This window comes from Glycine max, chromosome 18 (genome assembly GCF_000004515.6).
Source record: "Glycine max cultivar Williams 82 chromosome 18, Glycine_max_v4.0, whole genome shotgun sequence".
NCBI lineage: Eukaryota > Viridiplantae > Streptophyta > Magnoliopsida > Fabales > Fabaceae > Glycine > Glycine max.
In genome coordinates this window covers 51,908,330-51,920,389 of record NC_038254.2, presented here as the reverse complement: position 1 = coordinate 51,920,389, position 12,060 = coordinate 51,908,330, and the positions used below count along the sequence as shown (strand labels likewise).

Genomic DNA, 12,060 nt, shown 5'->3' with positions numbered 1-12,060 from the left:
GTGATGCCACTATTTTATAATTAATAATTTTTTTGAAAGGGTTTTGTTTTTATTTTTTTTAAAACGCTAAATATGTCAATAGAAAGGTGTAATGCGTAATATCTAATTTTTCATAAAATAAATTAAAAAGAATTTTATTTAAAAATAAATAGAGTTTTAGAAAAATAATGAGATTTTTTTAATTAATTAAATAAATAGAAATAATTTTATTAATTAAAATAATGATTTTAAGATAAATAAAATAAATATATGTTCGTAAAAAAATAAAAATGATATTTGATTTATTCATTTGATAGGGAGTAGAATAATTTTTTTTATAAAATAATAAAATAAAAAAATAGAGTAAATAATAGGATGAAAGCACCCTAGTTATAAATAAAGATGTATTAGGTCAGTTTTTAAATATAATAGAGTTCATTTTATAAAATGATAAAATTAAGTGCTCTTGGTATTTTTGTGTTTCTGCTATGATTTTGATATGATTATGTAAAATTGTTTAACGGGTTTTACTCCCCATGTTGTGGGAAGCATTTTTGTATAATTTGTTTGTGTTGGACAAGATTTACTAGATTAACGTGATAAATTGTTATATTGGGATCATGAAATTGTGATTGAAATTGTGTTTAAGTGATAAATTGAATATGTGATGAATTATGAGATATTGTATGTATTGAGTTATTAGCTACAAATTGTACAATTGGACAATTGTAAGACCCTTTTAAGGGCGACAAATTTTTGTGCGACGAGTATTGTAATGAGATCCATTATGGAAACCTGACGAGTTGAATCACTTTGAGACGTGATCGTGACACCCTCTACCCTTACAATTATAACTAACTAATTAAATAAATCATACAAAATTTAATTAAAAGATTAAAAACACATAATAATAAAAGGAAAAAAAAACATGCAAAATTAATTAATAATTTTTTTTCTTTTTAAACACATTTAATTTAATCAATTCAAAAGGATAAAGGTTCACATCCACTTAGTGAAAACATAATAGAATATTATTTTTTTTAAAATAAAAGATAAGATTATCCCGGCTCAAAACAAGCCCGTCCACTCTAAATAAATAATAAAAAGAAACTAAAGTAGAAAAATATAACACAATTATATCATTCAGTAAATCATAATCCCTATCACAGACTAAGTCTCTCCATCTCTAGCATGTGACTCATCATATGAAGGCTCACCTGAAACAAAGTGGCAATCAGCCCAAACACAAACACACACCGGGAGTGAGTTATCACATTCGTATATAATAAAACATTAGAGCGTGTGAAACATATAATACTTAAAGCTGAATTTATATAAATAACATTACTGCACAAAATCGCACACATTATTCACACCCATTCAAGTTTACACACTCCATAAAATAACATCAACCACAATTGTTAACTCAATGAAATTCAAACACAAGCGTTATGCAACAATTATACTAAGACTTGAGCCTATATGCAATGTGGTACCATGTCAGTGAAAAACAACACTGGGGCGCTTAGGAGTACATGACAAAGCACACCACACAATGGGTATACTCGGTCACTCTCACTAAGTAACATCATAAGGTGACCAGTCAGGGTTACTCTGTTTTGCGAGAATGCCCCAACCACATGGGATCAACATGGGCTTAAAGGAGCACTCAAACCGAGTATCTTTACCCCCAAGGCCTAGACTCCGAAGAATCCGTTTGGGCCTCACCTTCCTGATTCAGGTCCAACCCCTAAAATATTTTTTTTTATTTGCACGCAGACACTGTTTATGAGTTATATCATACCCACGACCTTACTCTTATATTTCAAACATATTTAACAAATTGCGCTATAGTTTAACCCTTCAGGATCCTAACTAGGAATCCTACAATTTTCTTTAACACTGCGCATAAAAGTTCTCTCAAGGTACACACTGGTCGGGTTACTGTATAACTCATAACTCACATGACAAGTAATATCACTACAAATATCAATCACACACTCATTCACAACCATGTTTCATGTCTACAGTTTAACATTTCACACTCTAACTAATTACAAAATATACTCAACAATTAGATAACAATGTATCATAATAATAATAACATACAATATTTAACTTCAAGGCTTATAAACAAGTAACTATAAAATACACGTAAAATATATATATAAGTATATTATATTCAAAATGTATAACAAAATATATATTAACGTAAACGTAAACGTACATATTATATATAACATATAAAAAGTATTAATTATATATTAATATAAAGTAATCACAATAATATCAAATATATTATTAAGTAAATACAAATTATATATAACAATAAAATATATACTCATATTGATTTCTATGAACAACATGTATACCTATATTTTAAATATATTTCAACTAAGTTGCCAACATCAAGAAAATGCCTAATTATAATGTGAATACAACTTTAGTTAATTTCTTTAAATGATTTAAGTCAATTCAATTATCCAACAATCCCTACACCTATGAATTTCATGACAAGAAATCACCCACGTGAAATAAAATATACAGTTTGTAAAAAAAACAGTATCAATATATATGTACACGTATACACTGCGGTGTAAAAATAATTATTTGGACACAATATACATTAGCACAGGAACAAGATTGAAAGGCCAACATATCTGGTATAAACAAAATCACCACCACACAATTTTTATGCTAATTATAAAGAATTATAATTCCTAAGGTACACACCTAACACAGAAACACATCAATCCTACAACAAACTCGCAACAGAACACATCAATTCTACAACAAACTCGCAACAGAACACCAATTGGTTCATCAAACACACTCAATCCGCGATTAAACATGAAAACATAATTAAATTCATAAACACCCCAAAATAACCCAAAAATTGATCCTCTAGGGATCCCTACACATGTTCATTCTAATCCCCAAGCGTGAGTAACTCATCCCTTACCTCGAGGTAGTCGCTTAAATGTTATCTGTTAGCAATGGTGGCGTCTCTGGTGCTCTCTAGAGCTCCTCCTCTGATTGCTCTATTAGGGTTCTTGTGCGTCAGAAAAGAAGAAAGGAACAAAATGTGTTTTCCAAAAAGCTGCTCTAGGTTAACATTTGGCTTATATAGTGGGAATTTATGACCTAATAATTTTTATTTTATTTTTTCTTATTTATTTATGTATTAATTTATTAATTTATTATTTTCTTATTTACTTATTAAAGTTACGGGTGTTACAGATGAGTTAAAATGATCTTGAAAATAATTGATTAGCTGTGTGTAGCATAGTTCATAGGTAAAGTCTATGTTTGTGTCATGTATGTATATTAATACTGTGTGATGTGTATATGATTCATGAGGTGTGATAATATGTTGTTCTGAGATTATAACATGGTGATTAAGATTGAGTGTATGTGATAAATTGAGTATGTGTTGAATTGTAAGATACATGTGTATTGAGATGTTTTGTACATTGAGTTATGAGCTATGGACCGTACAATTACACAATTGTAAGATCCTTTAAGGGTGATGAGTTAACACGCGATGAGTTAATGTGCGATGAGTATTGTGATGAGAATCCTTGTGAAAACATGACAAGTTTAATTACTTTGAGACGTGACAAGGTAAAATTATTTTGAGAACAATTGAGAAGTCGTGTGTTTTGTATAGTTCATAGATAGAGTTTGCATGCTAAAATATTTTCTGGGTTAAACCTGAATTAGGAGGAAGAAGCTTTAATGGACTCTTTGGAGTGTAGGTCTTGGGGTAAATACACCTGGTTTGAGTGCTCCTTTAAGCCTTTGTCGATCCCACATGATTGGAATATTCTCGCAAAATAGTATGATCCTGACTAATTCTCCTATGATTTTACCTTGTGAGAGTGACTTGAATTACTAGTGTGTGGTTTGTCTTGTCATGTACTCCTAGGCGCCCGGTGAGATTTTTTTACTGACATGATACCACATTGCATATAGGATTGAGTCTTAATGTATCTGTTGTATAATGCCCGTGTAATGACTATTGTGACTCGTTACGTGATGGTGAGTAATGAATTATGAGAGTGTGAGACATTGTGTTTTACTTGAGATGTGTTGTTTTAAAAATGTGATTAATATGAAGGTATTGAATGTGATTTTGTGATTAAATCTTTGGGACAAATGATGTTACGTAAAATGATGCAAATTGTGCTGAGTTGAACTTATTATACTTATATTAGATATATGTGATTTTGTTTATCTCTATTCGTTTAGGAATTTGATAACTCACTCCTCGTGTTGTTTGTGTTTGAATCTTATGATGATCTCAAACCTTGTGTTCGTGGGAGCATATGTTTAGGTGAATGACTTTAAAGAATCTCATGCTAGAGGACGCTAAGACACGATGTTCTTATAGTATATGACATTTGGGGATTGAATTTTTATTTCAATTGTATGATGTTTTGAACATTTTTTTTTACTTTATTTTGTTCTACTGCTTAACTTAAGTTCTTTTGTAAACTTGGACGACCTTGTTCTGAGCCGGATATGTTTTTAATAAGTTTTATTTGGTAATAGTGAAACGAATGTAACTTTTTTACCCACATGAATTTGTTTATGCAATTTGAATAAAATTGGTTTAATTAAATTTCACTTTTTTATATGATTTTTTTTCTTATTTATATATATGTCTGGATAGAGGATGCGAAATAATGTGTCCATTAATACTAATTGGAGATTTATCTTTTTACTTGTAAATATTCAAAGAATTTTGAATGAAGGATAGCCCTTGTAGGCCAATGCCTAGTTCCACCCCTAAGTGGGGTTCAAACACAAAATAAGTGAGTGAAAAATATAAAATTTTAAAACCAATATTTGTAATTTTTTTTAAATGAAGGGTGCATTTATCCATCCCCTCATTTGTGAGATAAAACTTTTGTGATAACTTTTTTATAAAATATCCTCAATTACATTCACCAGGTAATCAGGTAATCACATCATATATAACCATTAAAACTGAATGAAGACTTTTAAAAAACTAAAAATTCCAAAATAAAACCATTGAAAAATACAAAAGATCAAAATCGAACAATTTAAAACTATATCATTTTCATTAGCATATCACATCATCCCAATTAATGCTAACAAATATATTATATTTTTCTTTTAACATATTTAACTTGTTAGTAAAAAATGACCAAAATAAAGTATTTAAAAATATTAAAGACCAAAATGAAGATTTTAAAACTCATACATCAAAACAAAAACAAAAAATATTTAAATATAAAAAATCAAAAGTAAGATTTAACCCGCAGATATATCTTTTAAAAAAAACTTTGAGAACTTATTGTTGGATGCGGAAAAAATTACTCTAAAAAGTAAATTCTCCACAATATTTCAAACTGATTCTATTTTTCTTTTTCCTTCAACTGAACCTTTTCCCGAGTACCCAACAGCTGAGTTTTCTTGCCGAGGATACTAGTAAAAAAAGGATAAAACCAGTCGTCTGTCAATCCATCAGACTCAAAAACCAGTTATATTCTGTGCTAGTGTTTGAACATAGCCCTTCGTGCTATAAGCTTTTGCTTAACTTGATTATGTTATACGGGTACCATTTTTATATTAATCAATTAAAGTAGGTACATTTTTCTCTTCAATATTTTTCTTCTCAAAATCATTAGAAACAATCTTATTCAAATAAAGTAAAACCATCCTGGACGACAAATTTTTTTAAAACAATGATACATCTATGACTCAAACTCGATATCTCTAATTAAACTGAGACAATCTTATAACAGTTAATTCATAAATCTTTGTTTGTATTGTATTTATTTAATTTTCAGGATTTTTTTTTATAAAAAAACATAATTTCATTGTTGAAATTTACTCATTTTATTTCATTTTATTATAAAACATCATTTTCATTAACCTTTGCTCAACATTTTCTTAATGAAATGTGTTTTAACAAAACAATCTCTCCTTTATACTGAAATGTTTATTAATGATTTTTTATTTTATTTTACATAAGACAATCCCTCCAATGCACAAGCAAATACTAAATGTTAAACATAAAATCAATTATCATTTATTCACTAAATAAAGCATTTGACTCATTTTTTTTAACAGCATTTGACTCCATTATTTAATAAACCATTCTCAATTTTTGGTAAATAAACCATTATTCAACAAACCAATTTGCATCCACTATTTAATAAAAGAAATTTTAAGGAAATGAAAAAGAAGCCAGATAAGTAGCAGTAGACGCTAAAAAATTGACTAAAAATACCAGCACAAAATTTGGTTCGTCTAACTATAGTTAACGCAAAATTAGGTGGATGATATAAGGAAGTGACTTGAGAGAAATCTTAAGTTTTCAAGCATCAGATGTTAAACCACCGAAAAAAGGTGTACTACTTGTCCAACACCCAAGACCATATCTACAAGAGATGCAAATACAGGAATCAAATCAGTAGCCAAAGCACAGAAAGACCAGAATTTTTTTAAGGGTAACCATTACACAGAAAACAGGAAAACTGGTTTGAATGCAATCATTCCTCAACTGGGGAGATTCTATTTTTTTTTCCCTTCTCTTTATTTGGGAGAGGATTTTACAAATTTACTTTATACCAGCAAAGATCAGAGGGCATATTCTGGATCAAAATCATCAACATCAAATTCTTCCTCATCCCACTCATCTTCTACTATTCCTAATGCTTGTCCACTCAATATAGTCACAATATGCTGGAAATCTCTCACTTCTCTTTGCTCGGCCGAAATTTCTTGAGATTCATTTCCAGATGTCACTACAGGTTGATGGTCAGCCAGCTGGTCCCTCTTCAACACAAACATTCCAGAGGGCTGCAGAATATCCACATTGAATGGAGGTGACAATGAACCTCCCAGAACTTGAACATGAGAAACACTGCAATCACAATTTCTAGTTAGGAACTTAGCACAACCATCAGCAATAGACCTATGCAATATTTAGGGATACTTTTCCAAATGAAAGTGGCAGCATAACAACCATGTCTTTGTATAAGCTCATACTAAATGGAACAGAGGAAGGGTAAAATAGCAATCGTGTCCAGCATATTAAAAGAAAGTCAGAAACAAAAAACCACCCAATGCAAGTGCAAGTCTAAGTGAGGCAATCCTGTTACAAACCGGACTTGATTATATCCCCAAAGCCAATACATATAAAACCCCAAGGGACCTAGAAGTTTAGGGCACATTTACTTTGAGAAAACGTTCTCTGTTATCATTCCCTGTTTTCAATTTGTTTCTTGGTTTCAAATATTTGTACAGGAAACTGTGAAAACAGCTTTTTAACTTTTTTGGTTTTCTATGTTTCCTATACATATATTTGAAAATAGAAAACAAAGTAAAAACAAGGTGGCAATTTTGTAACAAAAAGTGAAAACAAAAACATAAACAGAAGTAAACAGGCCCTTACTCTCATTTGTCAACTTTAAAAGAAAGAGGAAACTTGTGCAAATTCATTCAAACAGCATTATCGTAAACACTTCAGGCCAATACTCAAGACTTAATGATCTGCTAAACCAGTTTGACAAATACCAACCAAATGGAGAGATAGAACATACCAAATGTATAATAAACCATCCATTTCTTGTCTTTGTATCCTTCCCAAAAGCTCAATCTGCAAGAAGCCCCCAATACAAAGCACAGGTTCTGGAAGCTTGAATTTCTGTAGCCGATTTTCCTGTTCATTAGGAATTTTACTCAGAAATTATTATGTAAAGCAGTTGTTGGAGTTATAAATGAAGGTGCAGAGGGTTACACAAACAGGATCATTAAAATATTGGCACTAATAATTACTATCAAGCAGCTTTTATTTTATTTTCCTCAGCAACATCAAGCTAGGCTATTCTATTTTGAATAGTTGTTCCCATAATCCAACAATTTTAACTTTTGAACTTACTTACAATATTTACATTGAAAAATGTAGACCAAGAATCAATCTCATGGAAGTGCCTAAGGATCCAACAAAAAATAAGCTTAATATAATTCACTCCCTCCCCATCACATCACATAAATAACACATTATGAACATTGTCAAATACCTAAAGGGACAACAGATCTTACTAAATATTCCTTCTTAAACATGCACTCTTTCACTTTTTATTTTTCTTCCTTGTGAAGAGCCAATTTGTTTATATGGCTAGTTTTAAAGTGGTACATATCAGTTAATTTTGTAGAGAAAATATTATAAAAGTTATTAGTGACCATATTAGGCTGAATGAATATTATTATGACAAAGCTTAGGTGCAATACCATAGGTGCTTTCGGTATTGTTCTCCAATAAAAATTGGATTTTTATCTCAGCATTAAAAGTTGGCACGGGCCATCAACATAGCCATCATGCTGCTATCAGCTATCCGATTATAGCTGTTTCAGGATTGACTGCTCCACGCCAGTCCAGGATGGATAACTATGATTATTATATGATGGCTAAAAGAAATGATTAGTAGAGGATGAATATTCAACTAGATGATATGTGGAGAATTTATTATTTTATTTGGAAGGTTACAGATGACTAAAATGGCCTAAATTCCATCATAATTGAGCAACTAACACTACTTAACAACAGAAAAATACACATCTACAAACAATTGCATGTAAAAGTATAATTATATTCTCAAATGAGGCATCCTTTAATAGCAAACCACATCTCGTTTTTCATATCAGGCATCAAGAAATCAATAAGGCAGAAATTATGCAATGGAAAACCAGTAGACAAACCTGATATGTTAAATACCTTAGACATTGGAAACTCAGGGGAAGTATAGGTCCATACAAACATTTCATCATCGGTGGCATCTAAAGAGGCTTTAGGATGACCCATTTTAAACCGAACAGATTTTGCTGAATATATTGGTGACCCTATCTGAAAATCAGCTGGACAAGGCATTAACATTGTTAGCAAAAAGGAATAGAAATATAAAATAGATGGGCCATGCACATAGTTTGTGAAGATTTCAAAGAGTACCTTGAAAAGGCTGGATATTGATTTCTGTAATAACACAAATTGGAGAGACCAACTCGTATGTTAATGTCTCAGGCACATTGGGATTACTTTGTCCATTACTTGACCAGTAGTAATATCTACCATTAATGTGATCTCTTGGCTCTAGAGTATTATCAATGCTCTCCTGAGGAAAGTTATCAGTGCTAGAAGCACCAACTGTCTTAGCAATGCAATTCATTGCAACAGATGACATGAGAGCTCTACCTAAATAAGCAAAGACTCTATGTTCTCTCAGTAGAGATAGCCATTCCATAGAATAGCTAGATCCAACCTCTGCATGTTCCTTCGCTCCATTTTGATTCAGTTCAACAACAAAAGCAACTCTAGATAACTGAGGAAACATTCTCAAGCACAGCTGCTTGCAAAGACCATTTGCAATCACTGCAAGACCAAAACAGTGTTGATCAAACTTAACGTAAAATGCAAGGCAACAAGAAACTAGAATTGAATTTTCATGAAACTGAGGCATCGGCTGAGAAACAAATGCATAGTTTGAACTATTATTACTCACCAATGTCTCTCCAAGAGCGCGAGACACAGGTGGCCCGAACAAGGTCAGCCAGATCATCCAGAGACATGAGTATCTTAATAGATGTATCAGAATCAAGATAGCTGAGGACATCTTTACAGTATTCCATCATGGATATGATGGTGAACAAAAAACATCAGGATACCTTCTCAAGCCTGATTGAATTCGCTCGTAAAGTCAACTGCAGAAAAATCCATATACTTAAAACAAAAAGTATAGTCTTATACCAACTTTTTTTGGATCAAATTCGTTCGTTTTCATTGAACGCTTGCTACCAAATTTGAAATAAATACATCCATATCTCAAAAATTGGGAAATTAATACCCCACTTTATTTCCTAAGACTTGTAGCATAATCTATAACTATTAATAAAGGAAATACCACATTTGATGCACACATTTACAATTCCTAATTTATCCTTCAACTACTTTTAAAAACCGCTCACAATCACAAGTAGTTACTGTATAATAGCTTTTCAACATGACAATTATTATCTATAATCTATCACTATTAATAAAGGCAATTATCTCATTGGGTGTACACATTTACTATTCCTAATTTACCCTTCAACTACTTTTAAAAGCCACTCACAATACAAGTAGTTACTGTCTAATAGCTTTTCAATACGACAGTTATTACAACTACATCAAACTAAAAAGCCAAAAGGCACGGTGTGCCTGTTTTCAACTAGTAATATTAATGGGGATGATACAGAGATTGAAAAATCCAGGGGGTGAAAACCGTTAATCAAATAAAATGACACAATAAGAAAATGGTTGAATAGATTGCAACGGTGAGGGGTGAAAACCGTTATCAACCCAGCATAAAATCAAAACTACTTTTTTTTTTATAAAGAAAAAACATGAAAATCAATTGAGTAATGGGTAATTCAAGCATTTTGGGGGTAAAATCGCTCGAAATCAACACTAAAAGGGGGAAATTTCGAAAAACAAAAATGAATAGACAAAGAGAAAGGAAATTAAGACGGAGAAATTTCTGTAGAAACAAGGAAAATTGAGGGTAGAGGGCAAAAGTGTGTGTGTGGTGAAGGAAAAGTGAATAAAGAAAGAAAAAAAAAAACTTCACCTGTGATGAGTTGAAGAAGACATGTCCGATGCAGAAGCTAAACCCTAGAAGTAGAAGGGAGAGAAGATTGAACAGATAGAGAGAGAATGGAAACCTTGTTGGTACGAAGGGAGAAATGGCGTATAATTGCTCAATTTTTTTTCTTTAAAAAAAATTCCAAAATCGTCTCGTTTATTTTTGTAAAAAAAAAAACAATCTAGACCTAAATTACATGAAGAGAAATGTTAGGAACATGCGTAATAATACCAAGTGTTGCTAACATTTCACTGTTTGATAGTATAATTTGTAATGCAGTTATTTTTAGAGGAATAATTTGTAGTATAGTTATTATTATAAAAAATATATATAATGTATATGATTTGATAACACGAATCAATTATAAAAAAAACAAAAAAATGAATCAAACCTTTAATAATGATCGTTCCTTCTAGTCCCCTAACGGTGGGGTTGGGGTAAAATGAAACCTTTAGTAAATCTAATGAAAAATTAATATTTAATAATTTTAGGTTGTTATTAAATCTCAAACTAATAATTTTTTTAAAAGGGATTTCTGATAAATTTATAATCTTTTATAATAACTATTTTAAAAATCATAAGACCTGCTAACTTTTGGTCTTTTATGTATTATCAATTTTAATTCCTTGTAACTTTTTATTGGTTTTAGTTTTTTAATTATTTGATATTTACTCCTTAAAAAAATTGTTCCACTTTAGACCCGCAATGATTTTATAACAGAGACCAAAAATGGAAGGAAACAAATTTTGAGGACTAAAATTATATAATTTTTTTAGAGATTAAAAATGGAAGTAAATAAAAAAGAAGGGACACGCATAATAAATATATACGAGAGTATTAGGAACAAGTTTTTTTTTAACATACACTTTATTATTGATTAATTTTTTTTAAAATTATAAATAATTAAAAGAAGTCAAGATATGAGACTCATAATTTACAACAAAATTTCAACAAATAAATAAAAGGCAGTATGTCTGTCAAAGTGTTAGCTCATATTTCTAGTGCGCGTGAAATTAAATGACGTATGTTTAACAAACATATAATATGTTATTATATTTAATTAATAATAATACTTAATCATACTTATTAAGCTATTGTAGATTATATTTAATAAAAATAAAAATTAATATATTTAGGAATAAAATTGGCTTTGTATCAATATTAAATATTATATTTATTAAATATGTAGCATATATATATATATATATTAAAATTAAATAATATTAAATATTTAAATGTTGTATCTATTAAGTATAGTACATTTAATAAGTTTTTATTATACCCAGTATATTTAGGCATAGTAACGGGGCGGGTCGGGCTGAGTTTTGTTTACCCCACCCCCGCCCCCGATTCTCCATTTCCCTCCCCACCCCCGCCCCCGAAATTGATGGAGGTGTATATTTACACCCGGCCGAGTCGGGTTTTTCCC

At 30.7% G+C, this 12,060-nt stretch overlaps 1 protein-coding gene across 1 annotated transcript; it reads right to left on the bottom strand.

The window, feature by feature from the left end:
* Positions 1–6,425: 6,425 nt before the first annotated feature.
* Positions 6,426–10,824, bottom strand: LOC100788599 (F-box protein At4g00755). Its single transcript, XM_003552313.5, has 6 exons — positions 10,617–10,824; positions 9,513–9,711; positions 8,963–9,382; positions 8,732–8,871; positions 7,557–7,675; positions 6,426–6,877 (listed from the first exon to the last, which is right to left on the bottom strand). The coding sequence occupies exons 2-6, from the start codon at positions 9,640–9,642 to the stop codon at positions 6,592–6,594; spliced, it is 1,095 nt and encodes a 364-aa protein (XP_003552361.1). The 5' UTR covers positions 9,643–9,711; positions 10,617–10,824; the 3' UTR covers positions 6,426–6,591.
* Positions 10,825–12,060: the final 1,236 nt, after the last annotated feature.